Genomic DNA, 22,155 nt, shown 5'->3' with positions numbered 1-22,155 from the left:
CCTAGAAAATAATTAATTTTTAAAAATTCATAATTTGTTGCACATTTTATCTTTCAATAGTTTACATAGAGATAAACATCCAATTATCATGCAAACGACCAAATATGGCGACTAAGTGAAAAACTTAAGATAATAAGTAGATTTTTGAATTTGTAGCATAAAAGTAGTTAAATAAATAATTAATAATCCTTAAAAAACTACGTCAAAATAGTCAGTTTTTAGCTCATAAGGGTCTAAAGCAATTAGAATAAAAAAAGTTGTTAAGATAAATTTTCGCATTTTTCAAGAAAATAATTATGAATTATCCAAAAAAAAAGGCACATTTTGCGTTGTTTTCAATAGTTTGCATAGCAATAAACATCCAATGCCTTTTTCGGGAACTTCAGCACTTAAAAAGTCTTGTGTACTTCCATCTTGGGAATGACCAAATATGGCGGCTGCGCCCAAAAATAAGAAGTAATTTTTTGAATTTATAGCATGAAAACTATTAAAAAATAACAAATCTTCATGAAACTACAATTCAGTTGAAAGTTTTTAGCACAAATTGCATCCAATGAAATGAAGATAAAATTAAGTTTTAAGAACAAAATTTTTCAATTCTCAAGAAAATTATTTAAAATAATCATAATAAAACAATTTTCAGCATATTTTGTGGTACTTTCATTAATTTGCAGTTGAAGAAAACATCCAATTATGCTTTGCTTTTGGATCGTGTCTACTTCTATCTTGTGGGTGACCAAAAATGGTGACTACGTTTCACACGTAGCTTACCAGGAAACATCACGAGTTCAGTAATCATGAAAAAAGTTAAAAATGGTCGCATTCGAAAGAGTATCTTTAGAAAAAAATTTGACCCAAATATTGCGTGCCCTCGTCCTTTTGTTTTTGAGATATGGGGGGTCAAAGTCTCGAAATCTTACGAAAATTTGCCAAATTTAAAGACTTGGCAAGAAATGGAAAATACCACGTGATTTCATCGCCTGCGTCTAGCAAGACTCTCATTTCCATTTCTGGTCATCTGCAAAGCGCGTAAACGATGTTTCGAATTAACCCTTTACTTAAATGAAAAATTATCATATAAGCCATTGTGCTACAATATGATTAAGGTGAAAAAACAACGTAAATAAAGCACAAATATTCAGGAAATGCACCAATGTTCAACCAATGTTCTCTCGCAACTTTTGGTTGTGTTGGTGAGCTTCTTGCACTGATGAAGAGGCTCCATTGTAGCCTTGAAATAGCTATATGCTGCATTTTCATGAATATTTGTGCTTTATTTACGTTGTTTTTTCACCTTAATCAACCCTTTACTTGTGTGGGTAAAATTAAAAAGTAACTATGAAGCCTGTGAAATGGAAACTAGTGAGCTTTATCCAGAGGAGCTACAACTTTATAACGAAATTGAACGTAGGATTTAACTTTGTAATCGTGATAATAATGCATTTCAGAATTTAAGTGCATTTCAAATATGTTTTACTTAACTAATTTAAGTTTGTACTCTTGTAATGAAATGTGTTGTAAGTAATTAATAATTATGTACGAGAATTAATATGAATAAGTAAAAAAAACATGCTTATTAAAGCTTATATATTGAAAATAAAATGGATAGTTTTTGATGTTGAAAGAACATGATCATGGATTGTAGTATCCCAGCTCTTATTTATTTTTTCAAAAGTTATTATCATTCATGAAGTTTTATTGTCTGACCACTGCTAGCGAAAATGTTTAATTTAAAATCAAAAAAAATAACTAAAAAAAAGAAAACAACGGATAGTAAATGTCAAAAATTTGCACAGCAAAACTAACGATGTCGGAAATTACTTCATAACAGATTCTTATCAAAAATTTTATAGTCGACGTTCATTACAACAACCCCTGTAGTTCGAAAAAGTCTGTCACTGCAACTGAAAGTCGCTATAACGTAAATGCACATCATATTGCATGTTATTTAGTCATTTTTAAAAATACTGAAGTCACTTTTACCAATTATGTTTCACGTTAAAAGGGAATTCAAATACGAGCAAAATAAAAATCAATACAGTTTTTTTTTATTTGACTTGTTAGAGGGTTTACACATAACTTGAAAACGATACACATAACGAAAAGCACACTGGGAATAACTTACAGAAATCGTTTTTTTTTAATTTGAGAACATGGTTTGAAATCTTTAAAAATGTCGTTTTCTTCGTATTTAGATACTGTTGAAGACTTAGATTTACGACTTTTCAAAAAAAAAAAAAGACTTTAAAGTGTGTTTACCGTTTCTCTACGGTTATCATATTTTTTTCAAAACAGTTTCATCATCGAATAAACTCTTTCAGTGGAAATATTTCACCCGCAGAAGCATAAAAGTTTTAAACATCAGTTTTTTAACAGACAGTCTTAAGAATAACAAAAAATTCCATTGTTTTTACAATAAAATAAAACAAATATTTCGGGCTGTGGCGTTTTCCCCTATACAGTTGCACGTTAATATCCCAGAACACAAGCCCCTAAAAATTTTAATGCCGCAATCTGTGCCACGAAACCCCGCGCCATGGTAGTCACCCCGAGTAAAGAATTAATGCGATATTTCTCACGCGCTTTGTTGGTGACCAAATATGGAAGTGAAATGTCTTGTCAGATGCAGATGTTGAATTTGCGCCGTACCTTCCATTTCTGAACAAAACTCGCTAAATTTGGCGACTTTACTAAAAATTTCGGCAATTTTTAAGACATCATATTTCGATAACGTGGTCACGAGGGCACGTAGTTTCAGTGCCATAAACATGTTTTCCAATGCTCTTTCAAATGCCACCAATTTGGAATTTTTTTGAATTTCCTTGATCGTGATGTTTCCTGGTTAGAAGACTTTCCGATTTAAAAAAAAAATGATTTTCCCAGATCCCCATCCCCATTTTCAGGCTTGTGCTCCCGAAGCAGTAAATTGTCCTCTTCCCTGTTGAGTTTGTGCATAATTCTTATTCACCCGAGGAATTATTTTTTTGAGAACTATTGAAGGTCAAAAATGGCGGCTGTGAAAGTTTTTTTGGGTCGCCACTTTTTTAATTGCCAGTTTCATTTCGCCTCAAAATTTTTACAATTTAGGAAAAATAGTTAAAAGGAAAATTAGATCTCATGAAACAAAATTCCCTGGGAAAAAATTGAAAAAAAAAAAAATTGGGGGGGGCAAATTTGGAAAATTCCCTGACATTTCCCTGACATTTTTAACTGTCAGTTTCCCTGACAATTCCAGGTTTTCCCGCAGCGTACGAACCCTGCTAGAGTGCCAAACAAACTGGTAGCTAATACAGAATTAGCACTAACCAGACGAGTGACCGAAACAATGGTTCGGTTCAATTCGAATATTGAAGGCAAGGACCTATATATAGGGCGGCCTAAGGCCTAGGGGGGCCCTATATATTAAACACATTTAACATATTAAAAATTCATTAATATTAATATATGATATTTTAAATAAATTTCAGTGATGAATTAAGTTTCAACTACTTGATTTTTTTTTTTTTTTTTTTTTACAGGAACATTTTGAATTCAAGCACATTAGCTTTTAATATCGTATGAGGAAGAAATCCGTAAAACTGAATTACAACGAAAATCGTTTCTTCGCTCCATTAAAATTTCATAATGTAAAAGAATAATTGAGTGCATTATTTGTGCAAGTCATTTCAAAAAAATTTTATCAAAAAAAAAAAAATTTACAAATCTTAATTAATAAAAACTTTTTTTTGGATTTTAATAGGTGATGAAACTAATTATGGCAGTGATAGTACTAAAAGTTTTCAATGCGCTGACAAAACCGATGTGCTGCCAACGGGAATTGAACCGAAGCCCTCCCACCTTTTAAGCGTGTGTGCTATCCTCCCTGCTACATAGTTTCTAAAGAGTGGGGACTAAGTAATTTTTATATACGATATTGCAAGCATCGTGTTTCCAAACCTAAATATCGAAATTATCAGATATCATGATAATTTTAAAATATACAACGGATTTATATGTACTAATATAGCAGCAAACCCTGCGAAAACAGGAGGAAATAAAAAGAACTAAAATGGTTTTAGAATGTAAAAGCCAATTGATTCATAAATCCACGCTAGCAGATTTAAAAATTTAAAAAAAGGTCAAACGTACGCTTGCTAATGGTTTTAAAGCAACAACTTTATAATATAAATTACGTAAAAGAGAACCCTTTAATTATCCAGTTTTGTTTGTAAATACAAACTTTTTAACATTGAGTACAGTAACCTGATCGGCGCGTGTTTAAACCCTGAATGTCGCCAAAGCATGCTTTTTTCATGGATCGGAAAATCCAGTATTAAAACTAATATTACAGGAAAGCAGTGTTGCCAGATTCGGGAAAATTTCCCCATTTTGGGGAAATCTGGTGCTCTCTGGGGAAATTTTGGGGAAATGGGTTTTGAGGGGAATTCATTGAGGAAACATTTTTTTCTTGGGGAAAAAAAACCTCGGGGAAAAAATAATTTTTTTCGTATTTAAATTCGCGTCAAGAAGTTGTTTGTATCAAACAGCGTTGGTTTAGCTTTGCTCAACTTTATGGAATTTGCATTTCGCATTATGTGGAATATTATGCAACGGAATTTGCTTTAATGTTCTGCGTGAGTAACTAGTTTTGATATGTGAATTAGGTACAAATAAGTGATGAAGAATGTTCTTGGATAAATGTATACAAAAATCATAGTTTAAATGTACATACAGAAGCAGCGTAGTAAATGCGAGTAGAAAAAAAATATTTGGTTATTTCTTATCTTTCAGTAATGCGCTTGTATTTATGACTAGTGGCAACTGCACCGCTTTGCCCATAGTAGAAAATTAAAAGGTCTTTTGGATCCCCTGTATACTTACAAATAATGCATGATGAATTTCTCGTCAATTGGCTTGCCCACATTACGGTTCCAAGTTATGATAACTTGGTAATTTACTCGTCCATTTTATCATAATTTTGCTCGGAAAAATGTTCTTAAAATTGGAATAAAAAAGGAACAAAATCGAATTTTCGAAAAATCGCTTAAAGGTGCACACCCCCATGCTACAAACTAATTCTTTGCCAAATTTCATGAAAATCGGCCGAACGATCTAGGCGCTATGCGCGTCACAGAGATTTTGACAGAGAGACTTTCAGCTTTATTATTAGTAAAGAAAGATAAAGATAAAGAAGACAAAAAAAAAAGCGAAAGAGTTAAGGGAAAAAAGTTGGGGAATTTTGTAAGAAAATTTGGCTATTTGGGGGGGGGGAATTTTTTTCAAGAGACAAGAATATTAGAGGAATTCGATTCATTTTATGAAAATATTAGTGGAAAAATAATTTTTGAATTTGGGGAATTTCGATAGAAAACATCACTTTTTGGGGAAAAGTTGATAGGGAATTGGGGAAATCTGGATTTGACCATCTGGCAACACTGCAGGAAAGAAAACACTATGATTTTCAAAAGAAAGTAAGTTAACACATTAAAGCAGTGCTTCTCAACCTTTTTTACTTTGCGGCCCACTTAAGAAATTTCTAGATCAACAAGGCACACTAAACTTAATTTTGCAATGGTAATATAGAAATGTTTTTATCATTCACTGGTAAAAAGACGGGAGTGGGGGAACTTTTTCACAACAATTGTAACTGTAGTGTATTTAAATTTATTTAGAAAGTAGAAATATTCGGAATGTGTATTGAAGTTGATAATAAATAACAAACCTACCTATATCAGACTTTACAGAAAATTATACTTGATACGTTTCAAAGCATTTCTGTCAAACATATCATTAAAGTGCACACTGCAGTTAAACGATTTATCAAATAATGATACACTTGAGGAGCAAAGCTGTTTGATGTTTGGCTCTATGCTGGACACGAAGTTCTTGATCAGGCTCTTTAAAGATGATCTCTTGCTGTTTTCTTTTATAAATGTGAGGATTGAGAAGCTGAGTTCGCAAAGATATGTAGTTGAAAATGGTAGCAGCACATCAATAGCAAGGCAAGAGATGGTAGGATACTCATTTTTAACCAGCAACCAAAATTCGTCCAGAAGCACCTCGCTCAACTTAAGTTTAAGAGTACGGTCGCTCTTGAGGTTCATAAATTTTCTCGTGCCTTCAAAGAAAGGTCTTTAACTAATGCATCCGCAGATGAAGAGAATGGAACTCGAATCCAGTCATACTGTTTCATGTTAACATTCTTGAAAAGTGCTTAAACTTGTCCTGAAGTATAACTAAATGTCCTGCCACTACATTCAGCAGCTTTTTTCCATGTCATTTCCTTTACATACCATGTTGACGGTCTGTCTGAACATGTCCAATGAGCCACGATTTACTTCTTCTCTCAACAGCTGAATTTTTGATTTGAACCAGTTTAGCTTGTCCATACATGTAACCCAAATTTTCTTCTTGTCCTTGCATTTTCTGATTCAATTCGTTAAGGTGTTCAAAAATGTCAGCCATGTAAGCTAGTTTTGCCAGACAATATTTGTCTTTCAACAGACTGGCGTGCTGCATTTTGTTTTTTAAAATCAAAAACTGTCGTACCTCGTCCCTCAATTCGAAAATTCTTGATAGTACCTTATGATAGTACGTGAAAGCCAGCGAATCTCTGTATGAAGAAGTAGGGAGTGGTGATCTGCCACCAGTTGTTCACAAAGTATACGGAGAAAAGGCGAGAGTTTTATGGAATTCATGACTTCAGCTCATTTGGTAAGTTCTTTCCCATGAGAACTTCATGGTGGAGGAAACAGTGTATGGTTTTAATTTCCAGTTTGCCAAGTCTTAGAACCGAGCTTTGAGAAACTACGATAAAATGAAATTAGTATCGGAACTGGAAAAGAGGGAAACAAAAGTTAAAGAAAGCTGGGGCTAAAATTCTGGGCGGGAGGGTACGATCCCTGCCTGGGGGAGGGGGCGATACTCCCGTTTGCGAAAGAGTTAGAAAAAATTCTGTACAATTAGTCTATTTCATGGAAATTAGAATCTGTTTTCAAAAACTGAAAGTTATGGGATCACAAGAAGTTTAAAAGAGGTGGGGCAGCAAGTCCCGCCTCTCCTCTTGTTGGGTATGTCTTATTGCACATGATCGACAGGGTGAATTGAGAAATTACAGAACGATACAAACGCTATTCGATCGTTACTTTAAAATAAAATACTTCAAGGCTCTTTCTTTTTATATAACTACGAAAATACTGCGGCACACCTGGTTCCTTGTCGTGGCGCACCGGAGTGCCGCGGCACCCCGGTTGCAAAGCCCTGCATTAAAGTACATCCTAAATGTATTGGTTTGCCATCAAAATCAAAAACTTGGCTTAGGATACAAAAAACAAAACCTTGAACATAAGCCTAGCAAAACAAAACAATTTTTCCTAAATTCCTGGGGAAATTTTCTCATTAGTGAAGGCAAGATATAGGTAACAAACACGTCAAAGAATGTAAAACTAAAAATTAAATTACACAGTTTTCCGTATTTTAAAAGGAATCTTTCTTTTTTCTTTGAGCGCGTGTTGCGGGCAATGCAAATTCTATGGACGGGAACTTGAGCATAGGACGGTTTTCGCCAGTGACCAATCAGCGTGCAGTATGCGTGTGTCGCATCTCTCAGTATAAAAGATCACTACTCTCTGCACACCTATATATATATTTTTTTAAAGGTACATTCTTTTTCATACACCCCATTTATTAAGTATTATAAAACATAACTAGTCATCTAACTTTTAAACTACATATATCATTTCTTGTATTCATAAATAGTGTTTAACTGAAATACTAATGCCTTGTGAAGAAAAGCTAAAAAGAAATCAAAGCCCTATTGTGCTAAAAAGGGGGAATGTTTTACGTTTAATATGTTCAATCTTTTGTATTTATTTGTACCTTTTATTTGCAGGTTGTTATTTGGGTTGATCCATTAGATGGAACTGCTGAATATACACAAGGTATAAATAATCTCTGGAAAACTATGAAAGTTTGTATCTTCTATGATGAAGCAATATTTGTTTTAGCATAAGTCAGGATTTCCTTTAGGGTCGCATTTTTTGCAAAATTTGAAAACACAGTCTAAGTTACGAAAATGAAGCAAGATATTTTCGCTTTTATGCTTAAAAAAGAAAAAAAAATGATTTACAATCAGAAAATGAGCAAGCATCTCCATACTGAGCTTGATCTTTTTCTTTATTTTAAATTTTAAAGAAACATTAGCTGATGTGCATTTATTTCTCTAAAGATCTCATGTCTAAATTTTGAATTTTGCTTTCAACTGGAGATGAAACACATAGAGTCAGTGAAAAGATGTGTAAACATATTCTTTAACCTTCGACATTTTAGCATTTTGCTAAAGCTTTTTTCCCAATTTTAGCCTTTTTGCTCAGGAACGTTTGAACTCGGCTTAAAACCTATGGCATAAATACGCACTTTATGTCTCAAAGATCAATAGTAAAGGTCAGGGGCGGCAAATAAGGGATGCGAGAGGGGGCGGTTGCACCCCCAAATTTTTCACTAAGAATAATATAAAATGGTAAAATTCAATTTAGATAACTTAGAAAATCATTTGCCTGAATTTTCAGAACAGAAAAAACTGATGGAGGATAAGTGTTTGCCTTAACTAAAGAAGTAATCTCTTCATATGGGTTAAATATTTCAAAATTGAGTGATGGAGCATCTTGTATGAGATACCCGTACAGTGTAGAGTCTGTGCAAATTTTTCGCTTAAATTCCATGTCATTTTACATAAATTTTTATGCTCATATTATAACTTAATGTTCAGCTAGTAAGTGTTCATTGACGCCATGTACTAGAAACACATTTTAGCAACTCGGTGTATCATATGCTTTCATGGGAACTTTTTGTAAAGATATGCTATTTTTGAAAAACATCTCACATCAAAAAATACTTTCACATCAACAAATTTATCTTGAGGCTCTTTACTTGACAATCTCTGAGTGACACAAGATGGTCTTCAAGAGTTATAAAAGCCCCCTGGAAGAATTACTGGAAAGCGACCTTTTCATTGATAAAAAATTTGATGTCATTTTAATATGTATGCCTTTGTCTGAATTTTTTGTTTACTTTATTTATACTGCGGAGCGTTTTTTTGATAAATGCTACACTCTATCATAAAAATTTTAATTTGCTAATCTTAATTCTTGGATTGACAATTGAAACTCTTAGTAATTTTCGCATTAATGCATACTTGAACCAGGTGTGGAACTTTGTGACAGAACTTTTCGTAAGTTTTTAATGTATGCCAATGTGGAAGAGGTGACAAACCCAGATGAAGTTTTAGTCAAAATATTAAATCAATATTTTGAATAAACTGATCAATTCAGTTTCTCAAGAAATTGAGACAGGATTTAGTGAGATATATTTATTATTGGTCTTAACTTCAATATTATGTAGGTCAGTTATAAAAAGCGAAAAAGAAAATATTACACTTATAAGTAATAGCATGAGGGAAGAGGAATTGTTTTGTGAATTGTGATTATACTTTTTAATGACACAAAATAAATACTAGCCTATTTAAAAAGCTTTGTTGGTTATTTTAAAGAGAGGAATCTAAAGGAAATGTGCTTTTTTGACATAACTTTCTTGCTTCCATTGTTTTTTGACTGTTTCAATCAGGTCAGTCATTCGAAAGATGACTTCCGTGATTAAATTGAAAAACCGATGTAAATAAAGCACAAATTTACACGAAAATACAGCATATAGCTATTTTAAGGCTACAATAATGGAGCCTCTTCATCGGTGTAAAAAACTACGCACACAACCAGAAAGTTGTAGGAGAACTGAACGTCAACCAATTTTGACTTTCGTGTCTCAGGAGGTTAGAGAATTGCCTTCGAAGCGCAATGAGGCAAAGCAAGACCTTCCTCTTTAACTATACTGGCAATAAATTAAGTCTTTGGATATTGATTAACTATAGTTACAAAATTTTCTGTTCTTCCTGACTCCAAAAATAGCAGATTAAAACTTTATTAAAAAATAAAAACTAGTACCGAGATATTTTGTGAGATAACTTATAACAAAATTAATTTAAAGCTTCGGTCGAAAAAATTTTATTGTTCTTTACAAACCTAATTATTCTTAACATTAAAACCATTTAATTATCAGTTCTTGTTAAACAATATGTATTTTATACCGTTCTGAGGAAATTCATGTTCAAGAAACTCGCCCCCCCCCCCAAACGAAATGCTGAAATGCCGCCCCTGGTAAAGGTGGAGTGTATAAAAAATAAATAAATAAATAAAACTTGTTGCCGAAAAAAAATAATTTTAATACCATTTATTATTTCAGCTTGATCTGCACATTTTGCTGAAAATCCAGTTTCATTTGATGTTTATATTTCCTTAATTACACTGCGACAAAAATCCCTTCAAAATGCCTTCTGACTCCATTTCTGCTGTTTCTTATGTACAATGACTCACTGAATTCATATATGACCACCTTTTTCTTCCATCACGTCCCACTTTTTGGAAATGGCGCCCCTCCACCTAAATTTGTTTAGTTTTTGACAGTTTCACTGCTATCATTTTTATTAAGAGTGGAAGGAAACATTATATTAACTGTTAACATTCTTCTGAGGGGCTAGAGAGGTGCAGAATTCAAAAGCAGGAACATTTGGAGCAAGTTGGGTGACTCACGGGGCATTCCCTCCCTAAAATATTTTTAAAAATCATCAAAAATGATATTTTTTTGCTAGGTTTTTGTTTTACATTTTATTCACATACGAGGGCGGTTTGATAAGTCCGTGACTTTTGAAGGAAAAAATCAAAATAAATACCAAAATGCAATTTATAGTTATATTTGGCAATACCCGTGAAATTTGCAGACGATATTTAAATTTTGTTGTGTTTTATTGGCATCGAATGAAAACAGCAGACTATTTTTATTTCGTTATGGAGAAAAAAGAATTTCGCGTGTTGATTAAGCATTACTTTTTGCGCAGAGAAACGATTTCCAAAACGGAACAAAAGTTGAAAAAATATTATTGTGAGTCTGCTCCATCACATGGTATGATTCACAAGTGGTTTACAGAATTTCGTTGTGGCCGTACGAGCACAACAGACGCATAACGTTCTGGACGTCCAATTGAAGTCACGAATGAAGAAATAATCAACAAAATCCATGACATCGTGCTAGAAGACCGCCGTGTGAAAGTGCCTGAGATAGTTAATATGGTAAACATATCATCTGAACGTGTATGCAACATTTTGCACGAACATTTGTGCATGAAAAAGTTATCAGCAAGATGGGTGCCGCGTTTGCTGACAGTGGATCAAAAACGGAATCGTGTAACAATGTCAAAGCAGTGTTTAGACAAATTAAAGCGTAATCCAAGTGAATTTTTGCAACGTTATGTGACCATGGATGAAACTTGGATACATTACTACACACCAGAAATGAAAGAACAGTCAAAACAGTGGACTTCAGCTATGGAAACTGGCAAAAACAGTTCCATCAGCCGGCAAGGTTATGGCTTCAGTTTTCTGGGATTCAAAGAGCATAATCCACATTGACTACCTTGAAAAAGGAAAAACAATCACGGGACAGTATTATGCTAATTTATTAGACAGTTTTAATGCAAAATTAAGAGAAAAACGACCCCATTTGTCCAAGAAAAAAGTGCTGTTCCATCACGATAACGCTCCAGCTCACGCATCTGCAATTGCAACCACAAAATTGCTTGAATTAAGCTATGAATTGGTTCCTAATCCAGCATATTCCCCAGACTTGGCCCCCAGTGACTTTTTTCTGTTTCCAAATTTAAAAAAATGGCTTAGTGGAAGGAGATTTTGCTCAAATGATGAGATCATTAATGCCACAAATGAGTATTTTGATGACCTTCAGACATCTTATTTTTTAGACGGGTTAGAAAAGTTGGAACATCGTTGGAAAAATGTATAGCTGTGAAAGGAGATTATGTTGAAAAATAAATTGCATTTTGGTTTTGATTTTGATTTTTTCATTTAAAAGTCACAGACTTATCAAACCACCCTCGTATCTTTCAGCATAAAACCAAATGATCAGACTTACTCCTAAGAACCCTGTGTCAAAAAAAAAAAATTATGTTGTAATATTTAATATATATATATATATATATATATATATATATATATATATATATATATATAAAATAGTAATAAAAGTGAAAAATATTGAAAAGACCACACCAAGAGCCCATAGATGCGCATCGCAGCAAAACTAAAAAGCCAAGTAAATATAAAATTAAGCAAACAGAATTACAAATATTAAACAAACTATAAATAACAAATGATGATAAAAAGGAAAAATGCAAACAGCCATTAAGTAGGAATAGAAAAAGAGTGAATCCAGAGCTCATCAGCCGTGGAGGATTCATTAATTATGGCCAAAAGACCAAAATTTTAACTATAAACTAGAAGAGAATGCTTAAGCTCCAGTACATGTAATATAGAGTAACAATGGGCAAATGCACCACTTGTTAAGCTAAAGACAATAAACTAGAGCTCAAACCTAAAACTAAAAGCAGGGGGTTTCGCCTCGACTAATTAGGAAAACAAGTTCCGATAATTAGCCTTCCACGGGACAGTACCTGCCAATAACAAAATTGTCTCACCTTGAAATCCAAGTAAACATATCCTGTCCGTTGTTCAGCATGATAAAAAAGCCTATCCATTCGTCAACAAAACATTAAAAATATAAAAACCATGTCCAAAAAACAGTCCAAAGACGTACCAGGTCACCTGTTTCGCACGTGTAAAAATTTTATCCACTACGGTGATTCATAAAAAAAATGGTTTGTCACGGTTGTATCATACATTTACACAGTTAAACAGTTTCAAAAGAAGCGAAATGTTCATCGAAGGCTATACTTAAGACTGTCCCATTTTATGAAAAAAACTTCCTTTACCCAATAGATGGCGCAAAATGTTGCACCCTGGTTGTGACGAAAGCATCATGCTCGTTGTACGTTTTAGCCGCAAACTAGTTTTACAACTGACAGGATTTACGCGACATCCAGAAAAGGGGACAAACCGGAATTTGTGTGGAGGAGATATTGTTCTTCAGAGGAGTCAGTGAGGAATGTCTTTCATTGTTCGAAACACACCCCTCAAGTGCCTTCAGGCATTGACAGCGCGAAGGAATCGGAAAAGCAAACAAAACCGCTGCAGAGAAATGAGATGAGAGCATTTTTGCTTCGATTTGAAGTTTAGATCAGAAATGATTTCGTTATACCAAGGGTTCATCTTTTTAACCGCGGAAACTTCGGTAAATTTATCGCAACATATTTTAGAAATGTCTTCTTTTTGGCTATTAAATCTACTAATAAAAGTTGTCAATCTAATGTATTTTTTTTTTTTTTTAAATATTAATCTTTAGAAGCTTTGTTTCCTTCATGCTGCATTTATAGAAATTGCTAAATAGTAATAGAAAAGACTGGAAAGTTTGTTAAATCAGACTTGGACAGTTTAAAAGAAAATTGTGTTTGAAAGGTCACATTTTTTTAATCTTTACGAGGAATTTTACCTTTTGTTCATGACAAAGGTCCACAAAAATTACCATGGAATTACAGAGAAAACTTGGTGGTACGAATCTTTTAAAATTTTGAAGAAGAAAACATAGTTTTTTACGGCATTTAACAGGGCCCAGTCGTGCAAAGAGGGGGAGGAACAGCCCCCCCCCGAGATCGATCTTAGTTTTCGCCTAACTTGGAAATAGTCGGGGGGGGCTACGGGGGAAGAAACTGCAAATTGTGATAAAATTATGAAACTCGGCATGCTTGTAGACATTGTATAAACAAAAATTTTACAAAGGGGAGGCATTCCAAAATCCCCCCCCCCGGCTGCCATTTCTGGTCCAGAACCAAAAACGGCGATTCTTTTTAAATTTTCGTTATTATAATTTTTTTAATCATTGGTTGTGTCATTCCATGGATGTTTATTACATTTTTTATTATTTAAAACTCCAAAAAAAATCTAATTTCAGAAATAACTTCACAAAAAATGGTTTTTTAAAAATAAAATCAATATTTTTAAATTATGAGTTCTCTGAAGTGAATTTTTCCCCCATAACAGAATTACAGGTTTCTGAGTTTGAAGATACATTACATTTGTGTTATATCAAAGTAGGATTCCAGTTATCCAAACTCTAATTGCCCGAACTGTCCAATTATCCGGTCATGATGCCCCTCGTTTTAAATGACTGAGCACGCATAATTGAAACTATTTGAGAAGGGTATAATAGAATAAGGACTTGAAGAAAAAAGAGAGAAAAAAAATTAATTTTCAGACAACATAATTCTAATAGAAAGAAATTTAAAGTTAATTTTAAATTTCTGTTCATTATTATTATCGCTATTGTTGCTGTTTTTAATTCTCCGTCACCCAATTGATCATCAGTAAGCTTTTTCTCATTTTATAATTAAAAAAAACAAAAACATATATATATATATAAACAAATTCAAGTTTTGGAGCACCGTATCAAAGCTGGTGCTTTTAAAATTAAAGTTTATTAGATCATAGATTTCAACTAACTTTAGTATCGTTACTGAAACTTTGAAGGAGTTGATTTTGTGTGTGTGTTATATACAAATATACGTGTACAATATACGAATTTTGTATTAACTTATCCAATTATTTAAGACATTTTTAAACACCCTTTAAACTGTTCCAGACCATTTCTTAACAATATATTACCGTTTCTTGCATAAACAGCTGAATTTTTACCGTATTTTAAAAAAAACAGCAGTATTCAAACGATGCACAATATCAATTATCAATGGGAGAGAGAGACATGAAAAAAAAAAAAAAAACAGTACGGTACATATACAGTATGCAGTAATAATAAAGCACTACACTGTAATAGTACTATACAGTATTGCTGTGCTATCTTCGATCAGTGGCGGATTTACATTCTTTTCAAGGGGGTGGCGGTTGAAAAACGTGGAAGCCATATTTCTCCCCTCAACCCACTATGTAGGGGGGAGGGAATCAATTGCCCCCTTTTAGCCTGTATTTTAAATTTTAATCACCCCCTATCGCCCCTCACAAACTTATCGCTCCCCTCAAGAGTTAAATCTCCCTTTTGGTGGCTATCACCCCCAGGTTTAGAAACCACTGTTCTAAATCATAGCAAAATGTATCATCATACCAGTATAGTGTAATCCATGGAAGAAAAAGGTTGGAAGATACATATAGAAATATAAAAATTATTAATGTTCAAAAAAGAGGGGAGGGGCGAGCTTCGGTTTCAAATTAAAAAGTGGGTAATGCTGTCCATCTTCGACTACACTGTCTCAACTTAATTTAAAGCAAATTTGTGGAATGTACTTGATTGAAATTAATAGCAAAAGCTAGTAATTCCTTTAATTCTATATTATTGGTTTTCGAAAATGACAGTTACGGAGGGGGCGGTCGTCTCCACCACCCCCCTGGTAAATCCGCCACTGCCTTCGAACCATTTTTTAGAGTTTCAAGCGTTCAAGAATTCCTTATCTTGTCACAAATTTTCACTTTTTCTTTCTATCTTCACAAACATAGCATGAAACAGCGTGCTTTGGTGCAGAATATTTCATCACCTTTCATATTTAGAATTTAAAATATTAAAAGAAAATTGTGGAGTTGTTATTTATACACACTAACAAAGCGATGTTTTGACTAGCGCTGGGTGGGAACTAGAGCAGTTAGTGATGCTAAAAGGATGAAAGTATATTCACGAAACTAATATTTAGTAGTAAATAGCGAAGCCGTCATTTTGCGCCACGATTCCTTTCCAAAAGTTTTCGTGTTGTGGGTGAGAAATTTGCGTTAGCTCTAACATTCGTTACTCGAGAAAAACTCGCGTTATAGGCATTTGGCGTAAGTTGAATCGCTTTGGAGCGGAAGCCGACTGTATATGAGAGATATAAATGTTCAATTTCGATTGGGGAAAATGTAAATTTATCATACATTTCACGACAGTATATTTTTGAGTATTATAGTTTAAAGTTGGTTGTATTCAAAACGTTGATCAGAATAAAACATGCGTCTTGTTTTGCCACAATGACTTGAGCAGAAAACGGACAACCAAGTTAGAAAAGTTACTTATTGGATTTAGTTCAAGCACTTCTCTGCTTCCCAAACGTGATGAAATTTTAACTAAATACTGATTTTTTTTTCCTTTTGTTTTAGCAAGATTAATGACTTCCCCCCCCCCCCTTCGATGATGAGTAGTCATTTGATTGTCATCATTTTTATTTGGAGGAGAATGGAATATATACTATGACTACGAGCATTCTTCGGAAGGGCTAGAGAGGTGAAAACCAGGAAAATATGTAGCAAAAAGAGAGATCCAATGGGGTATTCCCCCAAAAATATTTTAAAAATCAATAAAACGATCTATCCTTCCTGGATTTCGTTTCAAAGTCAGGGGGAGGAGGGGCCATTGGAACCCCCTGGATTTTAGAAATATTTTTAAAAAAAGTAGTCTTTTTGTTCGTATTTTTTGTTTGTTCCTTTAAATATTAGGCAAATGTTTGGATAGGTAGCCTCTCCCCCGGAATTTTTCCGGAATTGAAGTTACCAAAACGTATTTTAATCAAGTTTTAGTGATTGGGGGGGGGGGAGAAATGATTTGGGGGTAATATGAAGGAAACTTTGGAAATTTAAGTTTCAGAAATAGAATAGTAGATTATCTTTGATGGCAAGGCGAAACGATCGGAGACCCTCACCCGGAATTTTTTTTTAAATTTAAATCCTGAAAAGGAATGTTTGTACGGTCTTTAATTATGCAAAAGGAATAGAAGGCACTCCTGTGAAATATTTCCGAAATTGAAAGCTTAAAAATCCATTTCTTTGCTATTTTTAGGGAATGGGATAGGGTTCTAGGAACTTCTCGAAATATTTCCAAAATTAAGTCCTGAAAACGCAATTACATGACATCTTTCAGGATGAGGGTTGGGGTTAAGAGACTGTCTCACAAAAAAATTCGATATTGAAGTTCCAAAAACGAACTTTCAGACAATTTTAGATAATGTTATAGTGAGGTTTTTTTCGACTCTTTCGCGGCAATTTGTAGGGATGCAAGTCCGTAAACCAAAATGTAATAATGCTGAGGGATCATCAGGCTCTTTAAATTCGCCACTACGCTCAAGTATTGATGCTTCTCTAAAATGATTTTTTTTCCTCTACATATTTTAGTTTTTAAACTGTTTAATGATATGTTTTTGAATGTGTTCTCTTATAAGAAATTCTTCGCGACTCCCTTGGAAGTCACAACATGCTGGTTGGGAACCGCTGATCTGGAGCATTAGTAATTAACCAAGCTAGTCAATTAATGGTTAAAATATTTTTTTTCTCAATAAAAGTTGTACTATACACATTCATATCTTTAGCATAAAAATGTTTGTAATTACTTTGGTATAAAGAAAAAAGCTTTAAAACTAGCATTTAACTATGTCATTACTACAGGTAGATCGTGTTTGTTAATTACTGGCGTTGAAGGCATTTTAGATCAATGCATGTAATCGACCAACCTTCAATAACAAACAGCATAAATGGATAGTTATTAAATGCATTTTTTTTTCCTTCACTGAGAATAAGCATTGATCAGCATATCTCAGTAAATGAACCTGTAAAATTAAATTTAACCTAGAAAAAGGTGATTCAACATTTTATCTGATAACAATTTGCACCAGTAAGAAAAGTGACTTCCTTGAAAACTTCTAGATGTCTCTGTAAGTATATCGTACGTAACCTTCATAATGGTCAAATCAAAACCTTTGTTACAACTTAGTTCAACTTACTGGCTGATGGTCAGTAACTCGCGGATCACACTATAATACTTCCTGTGCAATTTAAATAAACGCTTATCAATATCATGTTTACTTAATCTGTTACTTTTCCAAGTCTAAAACTTTAAAGTATAAAATTGAGATGAAGATTTACTTAATCCATTTGCACAAATTTGACATTTTTATGCTTGTATTTGCAATTTATTCCCAGAATTTTAAGCTTTGTCTTAAAATTTTGATACATTCAAATATAAAAACCATTAAACGTTACATAATATACGAAGTACCTACTTTCTAAAAAAGTTTCGTGTCTACAAGGTAATGATTTGAGCCTATTACGCGTACGCACACAATATGTAAAAATCTTTACTTTTCAAGTTCAATTTTTTTTTTTTTTTGAAAGTTCATATATTATCATACATAATACTTTGCTCTTTGTTATAAAGGGCAAATATATGCACAAAGATGTCACACCTGCGCAAATGGATTGAGCAAGGTTTTTTTAATTAAATAAGAACTATTTTCAGATCATCTTTGTCCTTCGTTAACATTAGAAAATATTAATTACTTCTTGAAAAATAGTTAAAATCGTTGTTGAAATAAAATATCACGAAATTTTAATGTTCTCTGTTGCGTCAATTTAGAAAGATATTCATTGCGGATTAGGAAAGATTGTGTGGCGAGCACTCGTAGGCCAACCCTCCAATTCTAGTTCACCCACCTGTTTCTAATAACACGGAAAATACACACGGGGACGTCCTCCATCCCCCCTTTCTCTTTCCTTGACTACAATCACTGCCGCCTCGAGCCCAAGCTACAAGCACTGACATCCGATACCACTGGCCATCACGTCGGGCACACGCATGGAAAGCCTCACTTTTTCGCAAAAATCTAGTTCATCTGCAAAACTGACTGATGGCGATATTTGTCCGGCGGGATCTCCACGCGATCACGAACAATTGGTTTTAGAGAAAAAAAATCTAGACTGATTTATGAAGAATATGAAGGAATGAAACTTGTTACAGAAAGTTTATGGTCCATATGGAATCATTTATTAGCATAAAAATGAGAAAAAAGCCGAGCTATTAATAAAATAGACCTTAATTTCACGTATCCTTACTTATTCGAGTTTTTGACGCCATCTATTGGCACTTTAGGCAACTATAAGATTAGTGGACAGAAACGAGTAAGTTTCAGAACACGTGAGCATTGAAAATTTTTTTAATGATATTTACAAAATATTTCAATTGCAATGCGTCTACATTGTTTCTATGGTTCAGAGAAAAAAATCTCGAATCTCTGTGTTTAGATGATTTTTCATGAATGTGTTTAAGAGAAATATTTCATATTTGACAAAAAGTACTTTTTAATATCATTTTGTGATAAATGTAGGTAACTCAGCAGCAATTTACTTCATGCACGTTGTTTTTTACACATTCATCTGATATAGTAAAAAGTTTCATTGCAATCCGGCGATTAGATTTTTTTTGTCGCTGTTCCCAAAGAGTCAAGTTTAGCATGTTTTTCTACCGGAACAGCCTTAAGCAGATGTTTTCAACTAGATTTTTAGGGAAGTTATTATGAAAAAGTAAGTTTTTGAGTACTGAAATTTCTTGCTTAAATGCAGAAATGGTGTTGCAAATTCTTTTAATTCTGATAGCTTGCGAAACAATAATGCCAATAAAAACCTTTTTACTAAGGCAGGAGGAGAAATCTTGTAAACTGTTAACTGCGAAATTGAATTCACGTCTTTTATCATAGATTGTAGTGGAACAATTTGAGTCAATTTGTATGTTGATATCCAAGAAATTAAAGCTATTATGATTAGAATTGGTCTTTTTGAGCGTTAATGAACTATGATAAATAGTTTTACTGAGTTCAGAAAAATTAGAAAAATTTATACACAAAAGGTCATCAATGTATCTATAACAAAGAGGTGTAGAGGAAGGATTGTCAATTAAATATTTTCGTTCATAATATAAAAGAAAAAGGTTGGCTAATGTAGAGCTAAAATTAGCTCCCATTGCTATGCCATTAATTTGAAGAAAACATGAATTACCATTTTTGAAAAAATTATTGAAAATACAAAATTTAAAAAGACCAAGAAAAAACAATTCATTAAAATCAAGGGAATCCTTGACTGAATTAAAAAGTTCTGAAACAGAGGAAAAAAGTTCAACGAGTGGGATATTGGTGAAGAGGTTTTCAAAATCAAAAGTTTCTAAGTGGTTTATATCAAGCATATTAAGTAAATTGATGACTTCAACACTATTATTAACAATCCAGAACCAATTCATTTGTTGAAGTTTAAGTTGTTCAAGAATTTTTTTGAGAAATTGTTCAAGCTTTACACTCAGATTTTTCCCAATGGTGTTGGTGGCAGAGCAAATAAATCGAAATCCAACAGGTGTTTTATGAAATTTTGGAATTGCATATAAGTAAGGTAAGTTAACAGAATCAGGACGTGGCAATTTAAAAAGTTTGTAAGCAGCAGCAAATTTTTTGATGATGGAGGATTCATTAAGTTTGGAGGAAACATAAGTGGTGGTTTTTTCGAGTTCATTTTTTAAAATATTAGCATATAATTTTTTGCAGCAGATAGAGTAATTAGAACTTGCTTTATCAACAACTGTAAAGACAAAAGCTTTTTTAAAATTATTGATGGCATTATTTTCATCAGCAGAAAGATGGAAGTATGAAGATTCAGTGTTAGCAATATCATGTAAACGTGATTTCAGTTCAATTAAAAAGTGGTGTCTATATTCAAGAAATGCATTGAGTGGAACATTAAAACAATAGGAGATTTTTCTTAAAAAATATTCAAGTTCAAATGTAAGCTTATTAAAAGCTTTTAGGAAATTAATACGAAAATTAGGCCGATATTTAGTACCCAAACTAAAAAGTTTAATGAGTTTTTTGTTTTGTAAAAAATTCAAATCACCGGTCAGAATATGACCAAAATCAGAGTTGAAGAAGATGGAATTAGAGAAATTAGCACAATTACAATCAAAATTCAAATATTTTTCAAAATTTTTTGCAACTTCTTGATAGTTTAGAATATTTTTTGAGAAAGGAGGATTGAATTTGTAGCTGAAGACAATTTGTAGATCCTTGATGGGAAAAAAAATCCAAAAGTTTACTGTGTAGTTTAGAAAAGTTTAAATAGTCGAATGATTTTTGTAAAAAACTAAAGGTGCAGTAGTAAGTTTGATGTTGTTGCGTATAACCAACTTTGTAGATCAGAAGATCATAACAAAGAAATTCAAAGTGTGAATTTTTAAAAAGGTAGTTCGGAAGGAAATTTTTAAGTTTTTTTAGAAATTTTTGTTTAAGACTAAAAAGAAATTTCCTAACATATTCAGTGTCATAAGAATGACAAAAAGAATTTTCAAGCTTATTAAGAATTTCAAAGGGCGAAAAAATGCAGAAACGAGGAGGGGATTTTCCTGATCCTCTATTATCACAGACATGATATACTTCCGTTCAAAAACAAAGAAGACAAAGAACTTCAGCATTTTCAATTTCACAGTTTTGATAAAATTTCTATTTCAATTCTAGGTTTTGAACACTCTTTGGAAAAGAGACTTTCACTAGAATCTCATTTTATTCTTCGTTTCAAATCTATTTTCCCCTATGGATTAAATTCCTCCCTTGATAATAAATTATATACAGCATACCATAACTCTTCTAAAAATCTTTGTATTTATTCTTTGTTTAGATTTGGAAATAATACAAGTACTTCTCGTTTTAATAGAGGATCAGGAAAATCCCCTCCTCGTTTCTGCATTTTTTCGCCCTTTGAAATTCTTAATAAGCTTGAAAATTCTTTTTGTCATTCTTATGACACTGAATATGTTAGGAAATTTCTTTTTGGTCTTAAACAAAAATTTCGAAAAAAAATTAAAAATTTATTTCCGAACTACCTTTTTAAAAATTCACACTTTGAATTTCTTTGTTATGATCTTCTGATCTACAAAGTTGGTTATACGCAACAACATCAAACTTACTACTGCACCTTTAGTTTTTTACAAAAATCATTCGACTATTTAAACTTTTCTAAACTACACAGTAAACTTTTGGATTTTTTTCCCATCAAGGATCTACAAATTGTCTTCAGCTACAAATTCAATCCTCCTTTCTCAAAAAATATTCTAAACTATCAAGAAGTTGCAAAAAATTTTGAAAAATATTTGAATTTTGATTGTAATTGTGCTAATTTCTCTAATTCCATCTTCTTCAACTCTGATTTTGGTCATATTCTGACCGGTGATTTGAATTTTTTACAAAACAAAAAACTCATTAAACTTTTTAGTTTGGGTACTAAATATCGGCCTAATTTTCGTATTAATTTCCTAAAAGCTTTTAATAAGCTTACATTTGAACTTGAATATTTTTTAAGAAAAATCTCCTATTGTTTTAATGTTCCA

General features: G+C 32.9%; 1 protein-coding gene across 1 annotated transcript in view; it reads left to right on the top strand.

Moving 5' to 3' along the window:
• Positions 1-22,155, top strand: part of LOC129230790 (3'(2'),5'-bisphosphate nucleotidase 1-like) — a 123,731-nt gene that overhangs the window by 33,392 nt on the left and 68,184 nt on the right. Inside the window, 1 exon segment of the mRNA XM_054865196.1 lies at positions 7,871-7,919. Coding sequence (XP_054721171.1) covers positions 7,871-7,919 — 49 coding nt within the window.

This window comes from Uloborus diversus, chromosome 1 (genome assembly GCF_026930045.1).
Source record: "Uloborus diversus isolate 005 chromosome 1, Udiv.v.3.1, whole genome shotgun sequence".
Lineage (NCBI taxonomy): Eukaryota > Metazoa > Arthropoda > Arachnida > Araneae > Uloboridae > Uloborus > Uloborus diversus.
This window is presented reverse-complemented; position numbering and strand designations above follow the sequence as displayed.